Raw genomic sequence first — 25,603 nt, 5'->3', positions numbered from 1 at the left:
ATCATCTTTTTTTTTTTTTTTGAAGTAACGTCTGTATTATATAAGATAAGAAGATAGAAAGGAATCAAGATGGTGCAAGCGGTGCAATAATGGCTGGCTGCCTGGTCTTGCGGTTTGCACGCTGGACTGTCGTTCGGACTTATCGATGGTCCCGGGTTCAAAACCTGCCCGCTCCCATCCCCCGTCGTCCTGCGGGAGTTTTGGACTAGGAAGTAATTATCTTCAACTCTGAAGGAACATCCGAAATAAGTAAAACATTTTACAAACATTTTTACAATAAGAAAATGAAATTTGAAACAGGATCACAATGACAATTCGACTCAACAATAGACTGCTGGATCTAGATCTATATAGGTCTACGTAGATCTTAATATTGCATAGCCTTTTTTGTATTCCAAGTATTATAACTTAATAAAAATGTATATTGATATATCTACTAATAATAAAAAAGAACAAGCAAGAAACTAACCTTTAAATTGTTAATGTTATTTTATTTAAAAATTGTGGGTAAAAGAGACCTTGTGAATAACTGAGATGTGTATTTCTAGGAAGTAACGAATACAATGTGAAGGGGATATACACAAAACTGAAACTAAGCTTTTCTTTTTTATTTAAAATGGAATGAACTAAATTAGAACTTTAAACAAAAATAAAACCATCCTGACACCCATAGCTACTTTTTTTTAGGCCTTTATGGGACATCATCAGTTTGACTGGATATGTGAATGAATCAATTTCCTTTTTTTTTTTTTTTTTCATATGTACATATACAAATTCTAAATCTAGTTTCAAAAAGGTTAAATATGTGCTGTAGCCTGCTAATTACATATGTTTAATCATAGACTAACTAAATGTAGGCCTACTCAAGATTTCTGTTAGCTAATTTTTGAAATTCCCGTTGGTAAAAATAGTGAAGATCAAAGATGTATTTTTTTTTAATTCATTTTTTGGATTTCACAAAATATTACATCGGGAAGATCCACAATTATTTTATCAGAAATTGTATAATTAAAAAAAAATGATACGAGTTTCTGGGCCTCTGTACTTCTCATTTTTAATGTAGTAGAACTATTGGATTTAATCAATGATTGCATAAATAGTACAAATGTATTGTGAATTAGTAGGCTATATAATTGATCTACAACAGAAAGCTGATTGGCATAGATTTTTATGATATACCGGTAATATTTATATAATATAAAACTGTGTTGCTTATTCTAACACCATAATAGTCCACCACACGGTAAGCGCATAATCATGATGATTAAAGAAAAACATATTTTAAATCTTAGTTCTTGTATTAATATTTTCACAGTCTTGTAGCCTATTGTCTACCTTCCATGCCACTTTGGCCAGGATCTACATTTAACTCATGCATGCCTACTGGTCTGGGCCAATCTTTTTATATTTTATGGACTTGGGAGGTAGGATTAAAGGGGGGTGGGGGAGTGAGTGTGAAATGGTCAAAAATTTCGTGTGCTCCCCTTACGCAGTAGCTGTTGAGCTATTAGGCTATGTCAGTGATAAATATTACTTGGGGCCCCTAAGCTATAACTTATTTTGCCTATAGGTAAACCCGGCCCTGAGTAGCGCTCGAATTCATCGATCGAGATAGCAGACCAAAGCGTATATCACACGACCAAGTAAATTATACTTATACTAGCATAAAGCCTTTTGTCTGCGCAGGGCTGGCGTAAGATAATTTAAGGCCCTATGCAAAGCTAGTGAATTCGGTGGCCCCAAATGAAATTAAATAAATAAATTATGGCTTTTATATAGCGCTACTTTCATGCTACTTTCATGCTTATAGCATGCTCAGAGCGCTTTGGTCCAATCTCAGTTGTGGACTAGTGTGTGTGTGTGTGTGGGGGGGGTATCCATAAGGATCAATAAAGCTGTCTTAGCCTTAGTACCCCACCAATATGAGGCCCTATAAGTATATAGGCGGCTGCCCAGTTTGCATGTAGGCTACATAAGGCCGACCCTGGTGTGTAACGAAAACAACTTTTGTAATTACTTCAACCATTGAATACAATCAGGACAATGACATCAGTCGGAAGCGCATACCAAATAGGTCTACTAATGTTTTGTCTTAAATCGTGTTTGTGCCATTTTTGAATATATTTTAACCCCCTTTACAAATAGTTAAGTATCTTTCACAGAACTCTTATGATATCAAAGGTAGAAATCTATCGAGTAGCTCTATTTTTTTATTTTCTAGATTAGAAGATTTAGAATCTAATAACCACGATTGGCATGATTATGGACATTCATCACTTCACATTCATGGTCATGACTCTAAAATCTTATCTAAAATACCTTGTGGGTTTAAATTTTAGTCCAAATTTGAAGCTATTGGGGCCTTATTAGATCTAGTTCTAAATATTTTATATTAGATTCTAGAACATAGGGCCTTGGCTTATTTAGTTATTCACTTATCAACTTCAACTACTTCAATTTGAAGTTATTCATTGCGGCTTGCCTCCTTCCTAAACTTCCTTTACTGTAAGTTTACTAAAGTCTGAGGCTTTACTAGCCTTTAGCCTGCCTACTGCTAGGCTCTTAAAACTTACTTACTTAGTAGAGTCTAGTCGTTAAGTCTGATAAGTCAGTGTCATGTGTAGTCTCAGTTCTCAGTCTGCCAGGTTTTAAAAAAATCTAGACTCTATCTATTGATCTAGACCTATATATGTCAAGATCTACTAATTTTACTAATTAGAAATAATGAAGGTCAAAGCATTTGTTGCTAGTTTCTATTTTGAGCTACACCAGTGACAAAGATGGTCTCATTGTGATGATTGTTAGGTTTAGTGGTTTAGGACAACTATTTGTTAATCTTGTGAGGACAGCTTGTAAAATATACTTCCTTTCCCTGAAGTTTGAAAACTTATCCACATTTATTTTATACTACCCTCTATTAAATATTTTCTCTTCCAGATATAGAAGTATACTATGCATCCAATCTAGTTCATCCACTTTCCAACTTGTTGATGTTGTAGTTCTAGCTCCAGACATGTAAACTAATCCAAACTACTCGGTACGGGTATTTATTATCTACACTAACAAAAGATTGAAATCCTTCTTTATAAACCTATGGAACCAAATTATTTTTATTAACAAATCTCTATACTAAATTTCAGTATCAGTGTAGAAGTTTATACTAAGTAAACATATAATCCTAGAATGTTTAAAAGATTTGCAACATATCTCTCAACTTATTGATATCTACTTGTTATTGCTATTTGTTACACTACATCTGCTCTTTCAGCAGCTGTATGACTTTTTAATAACTTTTCAAGATACACATGGGGGCACGGTGGCTGAGTGGTTAAGTACTTGGTTTCCAAACCTGGGGTCCTGGGTTTGAATCTCTCAAAGACTGGGATTTTGAATTTAGGATTTTTAGGGCGGCTTGAGTCCACCTAACTCTAATGGGTACCTCACTTAAGTTGGGGAAAGTAAAGGCGGTTGGTCGTTGTGCTAGCCACATGATGCCCTGCTCATTAACTGTTGGCCAAACAAATAGATGATCTTAACATCATCTGTCCTATAGACTGCTTGGTCTGAAAGAGGGAACTTAACTTTTTTTTGTTATATACACATGCACACAAATAATTCTATACTGTTCTTTTTTTTTATACCTGTCCCATGTCAGGTTTAGCACTAATACATTTGTTTCTTTAAACTTGACTCAAAAGTTTTTGATCAATATCCACAATAAAATCATTCACAACATTGGATGGTATGATTATATCTACATTGTCTTTCACCATGAAACTTACACATTGCTTGTTTCTAATAATTTTCAGCAAGCTTACTTAGGAAAGAAAGTTATTAGTCTGCATCATTTTGAAAAATAACATAGTCAAATCTTTTTAATAGAGAAATTAGATGGCCCACTAGTTTTTCTCCAAATAAATTATTATCTTTTACAATGAGTCAGTGATTGTCTTGAGTCAGTGATTGTCTTGAGTCAGTGATTGTCTTGAGTCAGTGATTGACTTGTAATGTTATAAATGAGATGTTGAGTTGATATTCCTAAAAAATATCAGAATCAAACTAGTAGATTAGTTACACATACTTAAGTTTATATAGGTGCTTTTTTTAAATCCTTGAGTGATATGATTCTACATATTGAGTTGTGATGTGCAACATCTGTGGTTCCTCATGCTACAATCTTTCTTCACTTCATGTGTATCAAAAATTGTATTTCATATAATTCTTTTGGCCATTTACATTTGAACTTTTTTTTCTACTGTTGCCATGGTATGTTAATGGGGGGCACGGTAGCTTAGTGGTTAAGCACTTGGCTTCTAAACCTGGGGTCCTGGGTTTGAAACTCAGTGAAGACTGGGATTTTGAATATCAGGATTTTCAGGTTGCCCCTGAGTCCACCCAACTCTAATGGGTACCTGACTTTAGTTGGGGAAATTAAGAGCCGTTGGTTGTTGTGCTGGCCACATGACACCTTGCTTGTTAACTGTCAGCCTAAGAAACAGATATGACCTTAACATCATCTGCCCTATAGATCGCAAGACCTAAAATGGGAACCCTTATATGGTATGTTAAGAGGACAGACAAATTTAAAATTTAGAAAAACATGCTATTTCATTAAACTTTTCATAGAACAAAAAAAAAAGCAGTGTTGATCCACACACACACACATGTATTACACTCAAACACACAGACAAAATGTCAACACTCACATTCCTTAACCAAGCATGCAACACAGGTACACACACATAACATTCCACAAATGAAATATATTATTTCACATTTTATGTTAAATCTACTATTAAATTAATTTTGTTGATCTTAGAAAACATAACATTTTCCTTTGTCATTTATGATAAATAGGCTAAATAAAGTCATTATTTGGTGTCACCTCATATTTAACAATACCACCACTCAACTTTATTTTTTTCTATCCCCTCACAGCTTATGAAAGAGTTCTGACATTTTCTCCTGTAGTTCTGCACGAAAAAATATTGTTTTGTTTTTAGAAATAAAATGTGTCTCAATTCAGACTGTGGCATTGGAGTCAATGTTTCATCAGGTTTGAATCATCTGTTTTCTGGATACACAAGTGCAGCCTGTAAGTATCATTAAAAAACTTTAGAAAGTTAATATTAACACCAAATTAATTAAAAATGAAACATTAGAGTGACTAGAATTAAGGGAAATCAATATTAATAGGTAATAAACAAGGGAGAGAATAGTTAAGAGTTAACTTCATCATTTTGCTGTGAGAAAAGGTGATCAAATGTAAATATGGCATCACAAATATCGTTTGCTATTTAATATTAGATAAGAAGCCTAATAACCACTCTAGACCATTGAATGTCCATTCTGACTTAGCAAGTCTATACATTATAGTGACAGATGCAATTACCTTATCTTATCTTATCTTATATAATACAGACGTTACTTCAAAAAAGAAGATGATTACGTCCTACGCGTCATGCATTTAGTCATGCATATTAACCAATGACTTAAATTCTGCCAAGTCACTGGTTTTCCTGGCTAGCTCAGGCAACCCATTCCATGCTCTAATAGCACTAGGGAAGAAGGAGTATTTGTACAATTTTGTCCTAGCATATGGGACGAGGAATGAAAGCCTACACACAGCTGACTGGGACTAGGCACTTTGTTCAATAAGAAATTGTAGCTATTACTATAACTTTTGTGACTTGGATTTTGTAAAATTCTATTATAACATTAGAAACTTTTCTTTCTCTACCTCCTCTCTCTCTGTCGTAATCTTAATTTATTAGATCTATATGCCAATAGAGCGTATTAATTCATACACAATATTTTCTAAGTCAAGCTATTGAGGGAGATCAAAGTTTAGTGAGTTTATACTTTAAATTTCTACTTCTCTTGATAAGAACAAGTTAAAGCTTCTATAAAAGTAAATGAAAATGATTTATCAACATCTTGATACAAGATGACCTATTTGTAGGCATAGCATTTGTGCACAGTATTACAGTCTGTAGACTGGACAATAACAATCATAGGAACTACTAGCAGACGTGACAGGATAACTCAAGTCTTCTAGTCAGTCTTCTTTTTTATAATACAATGTTTAGTTACATAAAATACACTAAATAAATCCAATTGCCATGAATATAATATGATCCACATTCCTCATTCCATATGCTAGGACTAATTTATACTAATGCTCCTTCTTCCTTAGTGCTATTAGAGCATGGAATGGGTTGCCTAAGCCAGCCAGGGAAACCAGTGACTAGGCAGAATTTAAGCCATTGGTTAACATGCAAGACTAGATGCATGACGCGTAGGACGTAATCATCTTCTTTTTTGAAGTAACGTCTGTATTATATAAGAAAAGAACATACTGTCTTAGAAAACACACTGATCATTTTAAATTCAATATGTATTCACTTTGTTTATAAACTCTCTTGCTACATTGTTACTTTGCTAATTTTGCTGATTGACTTCATACATGGTCACATCACTGGTTTCATTACTTGACTTAACTTTACCAACTGACTGAAACTTTCAATCTCTGAAATGCCCATATTTCCAATCATGCATAACACTTATTCTCAATTCCTACTTTCATGGTATGTATTCAACGAAACTCACTTAAATAAAATGAGTACAATAAGTTGACTGTTTTACATTGGACAGATAAGCTACTGTGAGATCTATACCATTAAATATGTTTATACTTTGAATTTTTTCTTCTGTTCTCTTGATAAGGAAAGGTTAAAGCTTATTCACTGTGCCATGAGTCTCAAAGGACTAATTCAAGACCTAGAGGATATAATCTCTAAACAAAAAGTTCTTGAAGATTTAAAAGAGAAGTTGCAAGTTTTACTGGATGACATTAACCAAGTAAGTGACATTTTTTTTTTTACTATTACAGTTAAGAACAACCAGATAATTTTGTTAATGTTTGTCAGATTAGTTTGGTTTCAAGGACTGTGGAAATTGGGATAAGCCCAAATTTTCCAATACTCCTCAAATCCTGTTCATTAATTTCATGTTTAATTAAAAAGAAAAAAAATGCACATAAATTTGTTCTTTCAAACCAACAGGAGATGAAATGAAAGTGTTTTTTTTAATGGCACGTTGAAACCAATTTGTTTCTTGCTGGGTGGGTAAAGCTTTGAACTCATTTAAGAAGGAAGAAAAAAACTCAAAAACAAGCCTCTCACCTTTGTGTTTCTATTCCTCTGTGTATAGTCTAAATGACAAAGTGTAAGATTATCTCAAATAGCTTACCTCCCTTTTGCTTTTTGTAAAAGGCAAATAATAGTGTAGCCATCCCCATGACATGGTTATTTTTTATGGACCTCTGGATTGCAATATTATATCCAAAAAAATGGATCTATGTTGTTTTTATTTTAGTAATGTAAAATCTAAGTTTCATTAGTTCTCGACATGGATGAATCTTCATGATAGTGCTAATAAGATTGGTACAACTGTTTCACACACATTCACTAATTCAAAAGAAAAAAAAAAAACTTTATAAAGGCATTGCTTTTGATCCAGATAAACACAGAAAAGCTTTCAGACACTTTGAGAAAACCAATTGTTACAAGTTTCATGCTCAAGTATTACCACCTAGTGTAAACAAATCAATTTTAAGAGACAATTCTTTGGCCATATACTATGACCTTTTTTTTTTTTTTTTTTTTTTCCTTATTTGGATCACTGCTCAAAAAAAGTAAAATTGTGTGCCAGAATGTATTTCTGAAATCAAGTCTATTTAGAAGTAGTCCCACACCAAGTGTTGACAACTCTAAACCAGAGAGGTTGTCTCCCTTACAACTGCAATTCTAAATTCATAGACCACCACAACTCTCACTAGAAATCTTCTATATGAAGATACTAATGAATTGATGTACAACATTAAATCACTAAGAGCTGAGTTATTGAATCCACAAAGTTCAAGAACTTTGTTTATAATTGACACCAACCTAGAAGGCTGTTTCTTATCTTATCTTATATAATACAGACGTTACTTCAAAAAAGAAGAAGATTATGTCCTACGCGTCATGCATTCAGTCATGCATATTAACCAATGACTTAAATTCTGCCAAGTCACTGGTTTTCCTGGCTAGCTCAGGCAACCCATTCCATGCTCTAATAGCACTAGGGAAGAAGGAGCATTTGTACAAATTTGTCCTTTGTATTTCCTTTGTTAAAGTATTCAATAATTTGTATCTTCAATTACTTCCATGTATGCTACAACATTGTCATTAAAATGAAGTTATGAATTAAGACACCAGTATATTTTTCTGTAACATATCAAAATCTTATTAACATCTTTCATCACATTATGTAGTTTTAAAATGTTTTAATTAATAATTTCATTTCCCATGTAGTATTGCATTTTTCTTTTAAGATTATTATAAGCTTAACTCTATACAGAAAATAATACTCTCAATGACTTGCAAAGAAAGTTTAAGATGTTTTTGATAATTGTATTTCAGGTCACTAAAAGATGTACATCATGGATTGAAAAGACAGACAATATCACATACCTAGAACTCAAAGAATATTTAACACATAAAATTTCTGAATATGTGCAGCAATGTTTTACCATAGCTCGTAAGATCAAAACTTTGAGAGTTCATTCTTTATAGTATTTATATAGTTTTTGTTTTAGGTCATTGGTATAATGGCTATTACTCTAGATATAATATCATTTTGAAATAATAGAAATGGTGTTACTTGTCTTATTAAATACAGTGGGATCCTGATAATTCAAACAGTATATTATTAGATACAGTGGGATCCTGATAATTCAAACAGTATATTATTTGATACAGTGGGATCCTGATAATTCAAACAGTATATTATTAGATACAGTGGGATCCTGATAATTCAAACAGTATGTCACTTTAAGTATATGCATTGAAATGGCCTAGCCTGGGTGGGTTTGGCTAGTTAGGGACAAAGACTTGTTTACTGACACTTCTCCCCTCCCTCTCTCTCACAGTCTTGCACACACCAGACAATAGGACAATGTGTTGTAATTGCTATCATTAGCTATATTGCTCTGAACTAAGCTACAAATAGAAAAACATCAGCAGTTTCTTCAAGCCCAACATGTTTTCAAGACTAAATCCAAATTTCATACATGTGAAACAATTAAACAGTTGCTGCAAGAAAAACCTGTACAAAAGATCTTCTGCAGAGGAGCATAGTATTCTGGCGAGTCAATTAGGCAACAATATTAAAAAAAACAATTAGCAAACAGTTACTTACAAAATAGCATCATTTTGAAAAAAAAAATTATTTCATCATTGTTATGTACTACAAATTATTATTTAATTCAATTTCACTTTCTATTCTCTAGCTATTTGAATTAAAGAGTTCCACTGTATTTAGATTTTAAGTAAAAAAAAATAAAATTTAAATCTCTCTTTCACATTTAGATACAGATACATCTTTTCTAAAATTTTTAGGTCAAATAAAATCTTCTAAAATTTTGACTTGTTTTTTTTTTTCAGTTGAAAACAAGAATGAAAATACTGAGCCTGAAATAAGAAAAGTTCACATTAAAGAAGATTATGAACTACAATCTCCAGTGACATTTAGCTCTAGTTGTGAAGGTAAAAGAATTTCTTTTAATGAATGTCTTAATCTCTCTGTAGTTTGGCTAACCAGACCACCTTTTGAAGCTACATTTCAGGCAATAATAGTCATGATTTGCTTAAAATTAGTTAACAAATCAACTGCAGTCCTGTAAAAACTTTTTGATGCCATTTTTATCCTAATCCATAAAATTGTTTCGAAAATTTCAGTACAACTTAAGCTTCCTTTCATTTGTATAAATGTACAATTGACCCTTGATAGTCCAATGGTCACGGGGGTCATGTGGTGTTGGATTATCGAAAACATCAGATTACAAAAGGTTAGCTGTACTTCAAAGAATTTATCCAAGGCTACATCTCTTAATATGAGGCGCGGTGGCTGAGCTGTAAAGCGCTTGGCTTCCGAACCGGAGACCGGGGTTCGAATCCTGGTGAAGACTGGGATTTTTAGTTTCTGGATCTTCAGGCGCCTCTGAGTCCACCCAGCTCTAATGGGTACCTGACATTAGTTTGGGAAAAGTAAAGGCGGTTGGTCGTTGTGTGGGCCACATGACACCCTAGTTAACCGTAGGCTACAGAAACAGATGACCTTTACATCATCTACCCTATAGACCACAAGGTCTGAAAGGGGAACTTTACTTTTGTTTATATCTCTTAATACTTTCACATTTGTCTGGAAGAGATAATGTTTTATGACTACGTTTGCCAACTCTGCTCACCATCATGCAAGACGTAACAAAAACTTGATCATTAAACTATATGGCAGGTAAACTTGTCTTGATAAGTTATCAAGAGCCTATCACACTAAACACAGCAAGAAACCAATGAAAAGAGGTAAGACTTGCTGTCAAAACACAGATGTTCTGCTGAAGCATACATTGTCTAAGTCTGGGTTATGTCATATTATTGAATGTATTAGATTATAAAAGTCTTTACATATTCACAGTTTGAAAATATAGTTTAAACTAACTATAGGTAGGATTATAGTTTTTGTTATTTAATAGATAACAGTAAGGAATTACCAAAATATCATTTCTTATCATGTTTCTTAATATTTTTCAATCTGTGCTTCTTTAACACTTACTAAACCATGTTATATAAACTTTTTTTTGAGCATTTCTTTTTCATTACATTTAACTGTTTTTATATATATATATATATATATATATACATATATATATATATATATAGATCTAGATTTTGTTTATATATTAAGATTCATTTCATGTTCTACCCAAATATATTACCTAAAACAAATTGTATTCTTAACTTTGACCAAGGTTTACTTGTTCTTGCTGATTTTTATTTCACAGATGAAAAACATAAAATATTGGAAAAGGAAATAAAAAACTTGCAGAGAGCCTTAAAATCTTTGGACACTAATAATAAAAAGTTAACTAAAGAAAGGCAAGAAACAAGCACACACTTGAATCAAAAGCGTCAATTAGTTAGGGAGTTTATGTCCACCCTTGAAACTAAGATTGATACTCTGACTCAAGAAACGCAAAACAGCATTCAGAGTCAAGAGGAAAAGGTAAGTCGGCATGTTGAGGCAACGATGCAAACATTTATACTTGTCTATACCTCTGATTTACTCATAAATAGAAAGAAAAGCCACAGTTCATTTTCAGAGAATTAAAATATTTTCTAACTTCTAGATGGAAGAGTTCTCTGATAAAATAGAGAAATGTTTTGAAGAAATCAATCTGTTAGGTGAGTTGATAGCAGTACAAATGTATGAATAAAAAAAAAATAGTTTACTGTTTTCTAGTAATTTAATTACCATTATATATATAGTGAAATCAAACTCTTAGATCTAATATTTCTGTAAATCTAATTCTTCTTCTTCTTCTTCATCGTTCTCATTGTTATGTTGGAGTGTTCATATGACTAGACCAATACATGAGATGAACTGCGCAGTGGTTTCCAAATCAGGGAGCTCTCCATATAGTTTTCTTTCTATTGGGGTGATTTGGGGCCAATGTCTTATACGGGCCTCTTGGTAGAGAGAGCAGTTTTAACATTTTTCTCGGTAAAGACAATATTTTATGTTCTTTGAAAAGATTCCTTGTTTTTTTTTTGTTTTTTTTTTTGTGGTTTTTTAAACTGACTTCTGGTACAATATTGGATTAATATTCTGGATTAATATATGGTTCATTAGGTTTTCTATCCATTTTAATATAATGGCAAATTTTATTTTAAAGCTAAACAGTCAGATGACGATTTAGATGCAACAGAAATACAAAACGATGTTGATGAATGCGATGTTGATGAATTCGATGTTGATGAATTAGGTAAGTCAAGCTAATGAAGCATAAAATACTAACAATTTAAGCCTTAGTTTTCATTGCTTGTCGAGGTCTGGCCATAATAACAATGAAAATAGATACAGCTATTACCCAATCACCGTTATTATAATGTCTATATTTTCTTCTTATTTTTTAGTAGGTTGCTTACACTAGTTTATCTTGTGACCCATATTTTTTTTTTGTAGAGAATTCTACTCAGCATGACACTTTTAATCGATCTTAAGACTAAACTATTTTAAATAATAAATATGGTTATAGATCAATTCATGTATGTTAGTTACTATAAAATTTAAATGCTTTGGTTTCTATTTAAAAAAATGTGTTTTGCATATAGTTGATAATGGATTAAAATGCATTGTCTAGTAGTATTTGAAACTACAAAAAAATCAAACAAAGCATTAGGATTTATTAAAAGAAATTTCTATAAATCAAATAAGAACACAAAACTAAAATGTTATTTAACCTTGGTTAGGCCAATAATAGAATATGCATCCTCTGTTTGGGACCCCTCAACTCAAGAAAACATTAAGAAACTAGAACAGACACAAAATAGAGCAGTGAGATTCATAACAAATGAATATTCACATTTGACTAGAGTAACACCTTTAGTAAAATCACTAAATTTAGAAAGCCTTCAGGACAGAAGGCTCAAAAGTAAAGTAGCAATCATACATAAAACACTGAACCATAATCTTCAAATACAAAAACAAAATTTAATAAAATACTCTGAAAGACACAAAGATAAAGGCACATTCCTCGTCCCATATGCTAGGACAAATTTGTACAAATACTCCTTCTTCCCTAGTGCTATTAGAGCATGGAATGGGTTGCCTGAGCTAGCCAGGAAAACCAGTGACTTGGCAGAATTTAAGTCATTGGTTAATATGCATGACTAAATGCATGACGCGTAGGACGTAATCATCTTCTTTTTTGAAGTAACGTCTGTATTATATAAGATAAGATAAGATAACCTTCAAATCTTTGGATTTAACAAAACTTTAGCCAGCAGTAAATATGGTAAAATGACAAATGTCTGATACCAAATAGTGTCAAGATTAATTAGAAAGTTTTAATTGGATTTATTTACATAAAAGTACATTTATTTGTAGGATGCACATGTTACAGTCCAATAACTGGACAACAACAATCACAGGAACTACTTGCAGACGTGACATGATAACTTAACTCTTGAATGTAGAACATGACATTTTATTTACATAAATACACAGATGAATGGTATAATTCCAATTTCCATGAATTTGATAGATAAATATAATCTACACTGTCTTGAAATACACATTGATCAGCTTGACTATATATTCACTTGGTGCATGGTAGATAATAAAGTCACTTGCTACATGGTTATTTAGTTTGTTTGCTTCTTGATACTTGACTGCCTTACAGAGTAGAACTGCTTGATTAGCTTACTTCTTTCATGGTCACTTCACTAACTTTACAGACTCCTTACATGGTCACATCACTTACTTCTTTCATGGTCACTTCACTAACTTTACAGACTCCTTACATGGTCACATCACTTACTTCTTTCATGGTCACTTCACTAACTTTACAGACTCCTTACATGGTCACATCACTTACTTCTTTCATGGTCACTTCACTAACTTTACAGACTCCTTACATGGTCACATCACTTACTTCTTTCATGGTCACTTCACTAACTTTACAGACTCCTTACATGGTCACTTCACTTACTTCTTTCATGGTCACTTCACTAACTTTACAGACTCCTTACATGGTCACATCACTTACTTCTTTCATGGTCACTTCACTAACTTTACAGACTCCTTACATGGTCACTTCACTTACTTCTTTCATGGTCACTTCACTAACTTTACAGACTCCTTACATGGTCACATCACTTACTTCTTTCATGGTCACTTCACTAACTTTACAGACTCCTTACATGGTCAAATCACTTACTTCTTTCATGGTCACTTCACTAACTTTACAGACTCCTTGCATGGTCACATCACTTACTTCTTTCATGGTCACTTCACTAACTTTACAGACTCCTTACATGGTCACATCACTTACTTCTTTCATGGTCACTTCACTAACTTTACAGACTACTTACATGGTCACATCACTTACTTCTTTCATGGTCACTTCACTAACTTTACAGACTACTTACATGGTCACATCACTTACTTCTTTCATGGTCACTTCACTAACTTTACAGACTCCTTACATGGTCACTTCACTTACTTCTTTCATGGTCACTTCACTAACTTTACAGACTCCTTACATGGTCACATCACTTACTTCTTTCATGGTCACTTCACTAACTTTACAGACTCCTTACATGGTCACTTCACTTACTTCTTTCATGGTCACTTCACTAACTTTACAGACTCCTTACATGGTCACTTCACTTACTTCTTTCATGGTCACTTCACTAACTTTACAGACTCCTTACATGGTCACTTCACTTACTTCTTTCATGGTCACTTCACTAACTTTACAGACTCCTTACATGGTCACATCACTTACTTCTTCCATGGTCACTTCACTAACTTTACAGACTCATTACATGGTCATGTCACTGACTTTTCTGACTCCTTACATGGTCACGTCACTAATGTTTCTGACTCCTCACATGGTCACGTCACTACAACTTTTCTGACTCCTCACATGGTCACATCACTACAACTTTTCTGACTCCTCACATGGTCACATCACTACAACTTTTCTGACTCCTCACATGGTCACATCACTACAACTTTTCTGACTCCTCACATGGTCACGTCACTACAACTTTTCTGACTCCTTACATGGTCACGTCACTAATGTTTCTGACTCCTTACATGGTCACATCACTACAACTTTTCTGACTCCTCACATGGTCACATCACTACAACTTTTCTGACTCCTCACATGGTCACATCACTACAACTTTTCTGACTCCTCACATGGTCACATCACTACAACTTTTCTGACTCCTCACATGGTCACGTCACTACAACTTTTCTGACTCCTCACATGGTCACGTCACTACAACTTTTCTGACTCCTTACATGGTCACGTCACTAATGTTTCTGACTCCTTACATGGTCACATCACTACAACTTTTCTGACTCCTCACATGGTCACATCACTACAACTTTTCTGACTCCTCACATGGTCACGTCACTAATGTTTCTGACTCCTCACATGGTCACATCACTACAACTTTTCTGACTCCTCACATGGTCACATCACTACAACTTTTCTGACTCCTCACATGGTCACATCACTACAACTTTTCTGACTCCTCACATGGTCACATCACTACAACTTTTCTGACTCCTCACATGGTCACGTCACTACAACTTTTCTGACTCCTCACATGGTCACGTCACTACAACTTTTCTGACTCCTTACATGGTCACGTCACTAATGTTTCTGACTCCTCACATGGTCACATCACTAACTTTTCTGACTAAACTCTTGAGCTCTTATACGCCCATACTTCTGGTCATATGAAACTCATGTTTACAATTCATACTTTCACGCTCTCTATTCACCAGAATTCACTGATATAATCACTGGTTTTGATAAAGGGTGTGAAAAATCGTTACATTTGTCTTGTAATACCATTTCAATAATGTGTTGACATTATCAAACATTTGTATACATCAATTAGTTTACATGTGCCATCAAATTTTTTAATTTGAAAACTTGTGTACACTTTGACAAAGTTATTTCTGTTATAAATTACAACAAGTTCTGCAAATATTACTTTGTCATTACAGAAAAATTCAAATACATCAATACTAAGCAAGTATCTCCATTACACAAAATTTGTTTGTCATTATCCTTGTGGAATTATGTCAATAAATAAATAAATAACAATAAATAAATCATAGAAGTTTTCATGAAAAATAATGTTCAACTTCAAAAGATTTACAATATTTAATTCAGCTCTAAGTTCATTAGCATCTGATATCAATTACAAACTATGCTATAATGTTTTCATCAGTTTGACAATACTTTTCTTCAATATATGCTCACAATAATATATGATACACTTCCGTTGTAGTGTGATCATAACATCATTTCTTTAACTACAAGCATCTCCATCACACAAAATTTATTTGTCATTATCCTTGTGGAAATATGTCTTACACATAACAATAAATTAAAGCACATAAAATCTACCTTCCTGCCTCAGTTTTATTTAAGCATTAGTCTACATGTAATTACAGTTTACATCGAAATGGTGGATTTTTATTTAATTATTGTGCTGTTAAGGGAACAAAAGAGATTTATGTTTCTGTTTTTGCAGTGTACTATATCTTCTCTGAGATGAAGACCAATTTAAATCTTTTTTCTTGGATGGCAGCCTGGTCGTATGGTTGTTCAGTGGTCTCGACTGTCCCTCCTCCACGCTGTATCTTCCTGCAAGAGATTAAGCTGAGCATGTATTTATATTCAAACAATCTGGAGGAACATGAGAAATGTAAAGCAAAAAAAAAATATTTAGTCTTAAGAAAACTGAAGCTACCAAAGTCACTTCAGGTCTGCTTCTATGTGATCTGGTATTGAATTTTTCTCATCTCTTCTAAGTTTGTCATCTTTCCTTTCATCATTCAGTTCTCATGTTCTGTCTTGGATCCATTGCTCCTTGGATCAGTGTCTCCAACATAGAGCTGGGTGTGACACAGTGATTTATTTTATCCCCATTTCTTTTGCTGCAAGCCATCAACTATGTTCTGAGATAAAAAAAAAACATGAATCAGGCTACATCTGGCATGAACCAAAACTGATTGATGGACTTGCAGAGGATATATCATTTCTCAGGAATATAATTAAATGTATACAAGAGATGATGGAGAGTCTCAATGGAGACGCACTCAAAATCTTCATGAAACCAAAGTTTTGCTTATTGGTTACAGGTCAACAGGTACCCCCGTCAATACTGAGCATACAGAATAGTTCACCTATTTAGGCAGCATTATCACAAGGTTCACATCATGATGTTGGATAGGGAAAGCAGGGACTGTGTTTCCAAGCAAGAAACCATTTAGATCCAGCATCTCATTGACCCAATGGCTACTTAGCCTTGCGATATTCTGAAGTCATCTACACAGGTTGAAAAGTGGCTAAAATGGTGCACTACAGTAATATTTTAGAAAGATCCTTGAAATAGCATACAGAGTTTATGTCACCAATAGAGACATTCTCTCCCACACATGCACTCACCTCTAAATCAAGAGTTACAGTTCTTGGGATATATCCTTCGACAACACTTAATCAGTAATAACATGGAGTGCATAGCCCATAACCAGGCAGCAGCCATTTTTAAAGGAATCCAATGTCCTTTCTATTCATATTGTTTACATGTTACCAACCTGACAAACACATTTCCTTGATGGAATTCCATATACTTGCCAGCTGCTTTATTTTATTTTTATTTGTATAGCTTAACTTTTATCTGGAGTTTATCAATAAGTCAAGTAGTGATTGTTGTCCCTTTTTTAGTTTATTAAATATTTATTACTCAATAGTACTCAATACCAAACACACTTTAAATTTGGTTTCTATTTGTCAAATTTTTAATATCTATTTTTCTTTAATTATAATTTTGTAAATGAATTTTTTTTTTCAGAAGAATCAAATGAGTATTTGGAAGATCATAGTCACAAAATAGACTACATCTTTGATAACATAGGTATGACATTTTGATGATGTTTATAATTATGTTAATACATCCTTCCTCAACATTTTACAGTTTTATACTTTTAGATTTGTTAGAAATTTCAAATATTAATTATTCACTTTTGAAAATAGACTTCTAATAAGATAAAATGTTTTTAGTATAACTTCACCATCGCTTGTTGTCTGTTGAAGTGTCGGGGCACCACACAAGATCTGTTAACTATCTTCTCCATTTCTCTGTCCTTTACCTTGGTTAGAATTTCATTCAATGGCAGGCCTGTCCATTCTTTGATGTTGTCTTCCCATCACATCCTCTGTCTTCCTCTTTGTGATCCCTGAGGACTCTATTGTTTGTATAGTAGTTATCTAAACAAAACACAACATGATGTCTGGATCTTAAGTAGTTAAACTTTGGGACAAAAACAACAACATTATATATATATTTTATATTGGCTGGTTTTAGAATTTAATCCATGACATGGAGGTCTAACACTACCTCAGAGAAACCTTAGTTTCCATCATGCTCTGGCAATGATCCACACATTATAAATGGAAAAATTGTTTGAATGCTGGGACAAATCTAAAAAAAACTGCAGAGTCAGGGAATACATGATGCGCCTTGATTAGACCTTTCATGGTGAAGGCTACCCAGCTCTGAATAAACTATTATATCATAGTGCAGGACCACTATTTAATCGGCTCATATTTTGCACTGTTCTGGCCAAATTTTAACTCATGGCACCAACACTGTAGAAAAAAGAGGAAACTTTGTCTCATATTCTTTTAGATTGCATCAGTCTTGCTGAATCTCTTCACAGGTCAGGGAAGCCACAATGACCTCCAAGATGATCCAATGGAATGACAGTCATTAGTTGTTTTTTTCCCAAGCATTTTTTAGGTTGTTACATCTACAAATCACTAGTTAGTAGTTTTATTGAAAAGTATGGATGCATATTAAGAAGGAAAATCGAAAAAAAAATAATTTCCAATTCTATCTCAACAGATAAGCCACTCACAAAATACCCAGGCGTTGCCCGTAAGTATAGATTACTTATAATTGATAACTATTTAAACACTTTAAAGAACTAAATTTACAGACAAATTACTTAATGAAATGGAGGGGGTATAGAAAAGATATCCTGTAAGCTAGGAAAGAGAACCCATGAATGTATTGGGTTGTGATAAATAAAAGGGGAGATATAAAACAAAAAGGTGACAGGAAAGTTGAAAAGTTCCATTTGTAATTTCTTTTTAGATTTTCAAATAAAAGCTGACTTGACTTATTTAAAAGTTCAATACTTGAATACATTTTTAATCATTGCAATTGCCATGGATCTATTTATATCTAAATAATTGCTTTCTTAAAGTCAACATTTTAATGTTACATATTTAAATGTCAAGCAGTGTTTTTAATCATTTGCAAATATTATTTTATTCTCTTCTGATGCTTCAAAACATTGGCTTTCCTTAATTTAAAACCCCCCGAAAACTTTTACTTTCTGGTCTGGTCCATAGGTTTAATAGCTGTCATGTTGATTGGTTCTACTTTTGTAAACCTAAGCAAGCAACTGAAGGAAAGAGACTCAGGGTAGATGAGGATGTTTGCAAATGAAATTGATGAAATGACAATCAAACGTGGACACACAATGGTGTACCGCCTCCAAACAGTTCTATTTCTTCTCTCCTTCTTTCAGCCTTCATCTTTGTGTCTGTCCTGCACCTCTGTAATGTTCATTGTGTACTGGGTGGGTGCATTACTGCATATTATGTATACATTGTGAATACCAGCACTAAAGGGTTATAAAAGGTTATTTCATCAATTTGAGACAGTGAGATTTGAAATCAGAGTACTCTTTTACTTGTTATGAAGGCTAAACTGGGCTACTTCTGCATGTGTTTCTGAATATTGGAAAGCTGTCAATGAAAATGATTTCTAAGAGCTTAGTTCTTGTATTTCGAGGTCTGGAAATAAGTCATATTGGAACTGATTATACAAATAAAATGTTCAAATACTTTACTGTGCTATCATTTCAGTACCTCCATTTGTGATGACTGTACCCATGAACCACTATAATTGTAAGTAGACTTGTGAATGATTTGAATTGAAACTTCTTAAAATTGGCATAACAATGTAATTTTCAATTTGTTGTTATCTGTCCTTGACATTTATTTTATGAGTGCTGTGATAGTTCTCATAACCAAATTACTCCAACACTTTTCCCGGTCAACAACTCTTTTAAGTAAGGATATCAAGAGTGAGGCCTGTCCATTCTTTTGTGCTGTCTTCCAATTGCTGTCTCTGTCTGCCCCTTCTTCTTTCTGGTACTGTTCCCTGAATGAAGATATTTGAGGACCTTGTAATAGGGCCATAGAGTTTAAGCTTGCATTTTAGTCAGTAGTTAGTAGATCATTTCAGGGTCTAATTACTGTATTAATGATGTTTCTAATCTCTTCATTTGTAATGTAATCTTTGTAAGTGACACCTAGTATCTTTCTGTAGCATCTCAATTCCTTTGCTAGGGTTCTTCTCTCTAGTTCTGCAGTCAACATCTAGGACTGAAGATCCTTATACTAGTGCAGATCAATGTTCAGTGTTCTAACCAGTAATTGCCTTGGATTATGGCCCCTGCATTGTGCTGTATCTCATTGTGTGTTTATATTTGTTTTATAATGTAAAATATGAGTGCGCTTTTTTTGTGTGTTTATTAATTTGTATATGTTAATCTGTTTAGGAGCATTTGATAAATGTACTTTGAGCATAACATAATATAAAATAGTATGCAATGACCTATCCCTTGAAGGAAAAACCAACTGTACAATTTTCCCTATCAGCCACTCCTTTCTGATTAGTAAAATAACAAAAACTACTCAGTGATATCAGTGTTAATATGCAAGCAGTCTGTATCAACAATGACAAAAAACCAGTAAAATGCCATCTTTTGATACCATTATTCTAAACATTAATTACCTTGCAAGTGTAGAAACTAAAAACCTGTACAGTTTCAAATCACCCTAAACAGTTTTTAACATTTGTGTACAATCTATGTTTAAGTTTATATCTATGTTTTTTACACTAACTCTCTGATTCCTTGATTTACATTTTTCTATTTTTTCCTTTGTTTTAGGTCTACTGTGTGGTGGTGAAACCTATGAGTGTAAGTAAATTATTACTTGAATAATTTCTTTTAACGCCGATAAACTTTAAGTTTTATAACACTATAATACTATAATGCAATTATAATGTACATTTACACAAACTCGGATTCTAAACCTACTTGAGATAGTTATTGTAATTTAGTTATTAAGATATAATATTTACTAGTAAAAAATTTTTTATGAAATGTTATTCATCGATATTATGTTTCTTACAAAATTTAGGTTGGTTTATTAAACGACTTAAAGAGATATGTAAGTATTATTACATTTGATAGGTATCAACAAATATTTCTTATTCCTTATCAGTTACGTTGTCACTAGTTAGAGTTCTGTAGTCTCCTGCATTACACCAAACAAAGCATGATAGTCTCCTCTATCTCTACAGTGTTACATTACAAAAGTGCATACTTTTCATTTATAGAGTATAGGACCTGATCTTTAATAATGGTTACTAAATTTAACCTCCTTGATTCACTGGCACATCCCCTCTCCTCAAACTTAGAAACTTTAACAAACTAACAATTCAAAGTCAGAAAGTTTGTTATTTTTGAAAACAAGGAAATAAAACATTAAGGGAGAGGCTTTGACATTATAACAATTCCAATCCAACGTGACCCTACTCCCATTGTGCACACACTCACACGTTGACCTAAGAAAAGTAAAACAGTAATACTTAAGAAAATATTTAGTCTATTATTTATTTGACATAAAAAAAATTAAGCCTTTAAAAGAAAACTCTTATGTTATACCATGAGAATTTAAATACAAGTCCTATAATATCTAAGAGTAAAAATTATTTTTATATTAAGCATTACAATCAAAGATCTATCTATATTTCTGGAAACCTATTCATCTCTCTTTTTCTCTCTCTCTCTCACTCTCTCTCTCTCTCTCTCTCTATATATATATATATATATATATATATATATATATATATATATATACTGTTATGTTGTTATTATTTACTCTATCAGTTATCGTTCGCAAAATGCTAGAGATGTGTGTTATGTAGTCATTCAGTGTATTTAATTGCCATAAACATAATAATACATTAGAGTTGCAATAACAATAAGGCTTGCCTTTGAGTCCCAAGATTAATGAGGAATATGTATATATTAAAACAAACCAAAAAAAAATACCACAAATGTTCATTTATTTGCTTCTTTTAACTTTCAGGTAAAGATTGCTGGAGGAAAGAACTTGAAATCTAAGCCACAACCTAAAAAAAAGTAACAAATTATGTGCTGGATATTGTAAAGTCAAGCAAGGGGAAGTGAAAAGCAGAGATTTGTCTAGTCATCACTGCAAAATTAAATATCAATATCACACTACAGTGGATCCCTGGACACATTGGCATCATGGGAAATGAAAAGGCAGATAAGCTATCAAAGGCAGGTTCATCTATGGAACAACCAGATAGACCTGTTAACTACCTCACCCTAGGGTCAATTTTTAGTCAACAATCACAAAGAGGAGTGGCTCAACCAATGGGCATCAGGAAACACAGGCAGAGACATGTAAAAAGAAATGACTACGCCTAACAAACTGGACAGTATTAACTTCCTCCCCTGCAAAGAACAATCTACAATTTTCCAACTACGAACAGGACACACACCACTATTAAATTACCACCTGAACAAAATAAACTCCACACAACTCCCCCTTTGTGCCCACCCTTTTGAAACCGTAAACCATATCCTCTTTGAATGCCCCTCCCAAATCCACCTTAGACAGACCCTACTTCCACTACAGCCCAACATAACCAACACCCTGTACGGCAGTGCTGAACAACTGAAGAAAACAGCACACTTTTTTTCCTTGGCACAGTCTGCTAAAGAGCTCACAGCTCAGCAGCAATAAAGCTGGCTAGAAGAAGAAGTCTAGTCATCACTGCAAAAAGTTAAAATATGATTATACATGGCTATGACTAACTCGGTGGTTATTGACCATTAGTCTTTGACTGTGGACAGCATTGAACTTACTCATGGAAGAATTGAGATTGTTGCTGAGGTGTGTTGATAAATTTCACTGGAAGATCCACAGACCTGTTTATTATTGTTGTTTTTTTCTTTTTTGGATATTACACATTTACTTAAAAAAATTACATTGTTTTATAAATATAACCCTACAATTTTTGACTTGGAGAAATACAGTTCTTTAGCATTTGATCTGTTTACCAGAAATCTATTCTATTAGCTCAGGCTAGAACCAGATTTTAGATTAAAACAAATAATATTTTCTAATTGTGTTTTGATGAAATTACATTGCAACAAATTGAGATCAGATACAGAGATCAATTTTGATATAACAATATTTTTAATTTGATGTGAAAGCAAGAAGTTTTATGATCATGAATCAATCTAAACTAACTGGGGTACACAATGTCACTGCGGTTGTTTTGGTGCTGAATGTTTTGGATGCATTATAATTTTTTATATTATTTTGTCTTTACAAATGAATGATGCCCACATAGTTTTTTGTGTTTGTGTTTAAACATATTTGTTTGGCGGAAACAAGTTTTTGTCCAATAAATTTTGGATATAGAGTTTTATATAATTATTATAATGTCATCAAGATCATACTATTGTATGTGTAAAATATTGTCCGTGAGGCTTATATTTTGAGCATGTTAATGTAATTAAGTTTGTCATCATTGTCATTTGCATTAGAGGCTCTAGCAAAAATTTAAAATACACAAACATTTCAATGATAAACTTATTCATTTACTCTACCAATAGGTCTTATTATTTAAATCAACATTCCCCTACATTATTAGAACCCCCACAAACACACTTTTAAAAAAAATGGTTTAATGCTAAGTGAAATATCAATAATAACACATTAAACTTAAAGTTAAAAATAATAGACAAAAACTCCTTCCCTGCAACTAACATGATTGAACACAAGCACACATACATATGTTATGTATGTAGCATCCTTCGTGAGGCATATTTTTTTTTATGTAATTAAAACATTTAGTGCCAAAACGACTTTGCCAAAACTGATACACTTTCTACATATCCATTCTACAATAAGCATTATTTTATGATAGGAAATTAAGAAATACTTGAAATGAGTTGTCAACTATTTTGGACACTTGTTGATGGAATAAACCTAATATGATTTCTATCCTTGTTATGATATTTTTAATATGGTCAAAGCATTGCAATGTTAAAGTTGTTCTTGACCGTTTATTATTACTAAGGCATTTTAATGGACTTTTGTAATGATATAAAGACTAAAATGTATAAATGTGCAATGTTATTATTCTAATGACTGATGCATTTTTTTTCCCCTCTAAGAAGCTCTTAAGTATTGTAACCTGTACTACTGTTCAGTGGTGTTAAGTAAAAAGTTTTTAAAAAGTTCCCCTTTCAGACCTTGCGGTCAATATGGCAGATGATGTAAAGGTCATCTGTTTCAGGGTGTCATGTCACGACCAACCTCCTTTACTTCCCCCATCTTAAGTCAGGTACCCATTACAGTTGGGTAGTCTGAGGGGCACCCTAAAAATCCCCAAGTTCAAAATGCCAGTCTTCACAGAGAGCCGAACCCAGGACCCCAGGTTTGGCAGCCAAGCGTTTAACCACTCAGCCACTGCACCCCTCTAGTGGTGTTAAGTAGCTAAGTTTAATGAACAACCATTACATTTAAGTAACCAAGTTTAATGTATTGAAATATTTATTGCTTGTTATATTTGTATATCAATACAATGTATCTCTTTGTGCCAATATTTATTACAATATAATTTTGTTCTTCTCAGTCATATAAATTGTCATTTATCATTTTTGTTTGAGATTTATTAACCTGCTGGAGAAATGTTTGTCCATGTAATATGAATAAAATCTTGATGTATATTACTGTAATAATGAGATAGGGTTAACCTTGTGTGCAATCAGTTGACACATGTGACATCTGCCAGTAACGCAATTCGGTCACCTGTGTCAAAGGACGAAGGACAGTGCTGGTATGAACTCTTCGTTTGTAAAGCGCCCATGACAGGGTCATTGGATTAGTTCACTCCTTTCAAGAAGACTTTTGGGGACCATATGAGGGTTGACTTCAGTCCAGGGCAGTTAGTCCAGAATATAGCATTAGGAGTCTAGAAGACAGTGACCAGTAGAGTTTCATACTACTGTAATGGTATAAACAGTGTGAAGCATTTGTAGTCATTGTATTGTAACAACAATTGTAGTATTGGCTGTTGATGTATTATCTTTGAACTCATGTTGCAAAAGTTTTGAGTTAGATGTATTGAGCAGGAGAGAGCATTTCAAATTCACAGAATGAAACATTGAAAAGCCTTTTAAAAAAATTCCACTTCTTTTACAGTGTAATGCTCAATTCCATTTCCAGGTTCATTTTCACTTCTAAACAATTTGTAAAGTACCTACTTTTGTGTGTAATTTTTCATCAAGTCTCTTGTAAAACTGAATGAGAACTGTTGGTGTAATTGTGGTTCGTTAATTGTTTGCTACATAATTAACATCAGGTCTGTCTGTCTGTCTGTCTCACAATGTCTTAAAGTGAAAGTGCAATGGTAGAAATGAAAGTAGTATAGCGCTATTTAACTTATTGCTCAATGCTACATAGGTAACATTAGGTCTTGTTAGGGTTGTCTGTCTGTCTGTCTCACAATGACTTAAAGTGAAAGTGCAATGGTAGAAATGAAAGTAGTATAGCGCTATTTAACTTATTGCTCAAGGAATTTAATTCCCTTGGTTTATACAGTACCATTGCTTTCTGTATTCAATGTGGTAACACTGCGATGTTATTCATCCTCATCTTATCTGTCCCTTGACTTTCATTTCTTAGAGATGCTGTGACAGATCATGTCACACTTCCAGGTCAGCAACTGTTTTAACTCTTTCTTTCCGTAATTATTTACCACATTCTGGTGGAATCAAC

General features: G+C 33.3%; 1 protein-coding gene across 5 annotated transcripts; it reads left to right on the top strand.

Annotated features, from left to right (window-relative positions):
- The first annotated feature begins 993 nt into the window (after window positions 1–993).
- On the top strand, window positions 994–24,052 carry LOC106077405 (guanine nucleotide-binding protein-like 3 homolog). Of its 5 annotated transcripts, none has more exons than XM_056013773.1 (15): window positions 994–1,181; window positions 2,938–3,037; window positions 4,939–5,095; window positions 6,727–6,861; window positions 8,466–8,583; window positions 9,489–9,590; window positions 10,886–11,106; window positions 11,231–11,285; window positions 11,777–11,866; window positions 17,490–17,552; window positions 18,543–18,575; window positions 19,574–19,615; window positions 20,665–20,694; window positions 20,918–20,947; window positions 21,872–24,052. In XM_056013773.1, the coding sequence occupies exons 4-15, from the start codon at window positions 6,754–6,756 to the stop codon at window positions 21,904–21,906; spliced, it is 927 nt and encodes a 308-aa protein (XP_055869748.1). In that variant the 5' UTR covers window positions 994–1,181; window positions 2,938–3,037; window positions 4,939–5,095; window positions 6,727–6,753; the 3' UTR covers window positions 21,907–24,052. The 5 variants fall into 5 exon arrangements, with proteins under 5 accessions (XP_055869748.1, XP_055869749.1, XP_055869746.1 ...); XM_056013774.1 differs by having other exon boundaries at window positions 994–1,243; window positions 5,027–5,095; XM_056013771.1 differs by having other exon boundaries at window positions 994–1,243.
- Window positions 24,053–25,603: the final 1,551 nt, after the last annotated feature.

This window comes from Biomphalaria glabrata, chromosome 16 (genome assembly GCF_947242115.1).
Source record: "Biomphalaria glabrata chromosome 16, xgBioGlab47.1, whole genome shotgun sequence".
NCBI lineage: Eukaryota > Metazoa > Mollusca > Gastropoda > Planorbidae > Biomphalaria > Biomphalaria glabrata.
The sequence above is the reverse complement of the archived record's forward strand: the minus strand, read 5'-3'. Positions and strand labels throughout refer to the sequence as shown.

What these genes read in the sequence shown, in the direction of transcription:
- LOC106077405 (XM_056013775.1), top strand. Translation starts at nt 6,754, where the DNA reads ATGAGTCTCAAAGGACTAATTCAAGACCTAGAGGATATAATCTCTAAA. An exon ending in TTCAGAGTCAAGAGGAAAAG is followed by an intron (nt 11,107 to 11,230) that starts GTAAGTCGGCAT and finishes TCTAACTTCTAG; the next exon opens with ATGGAAGAGTTCTCTGATAA. An exon ending in ACCCATGAACCACTATAATT is followed by an intron (nt 19,616 to 20,664) that starts GTAAGTAGACTT and finishes CCTTTGTTTTAG; the next exon opens with GTCTACTGTGTGGTGGTGAA.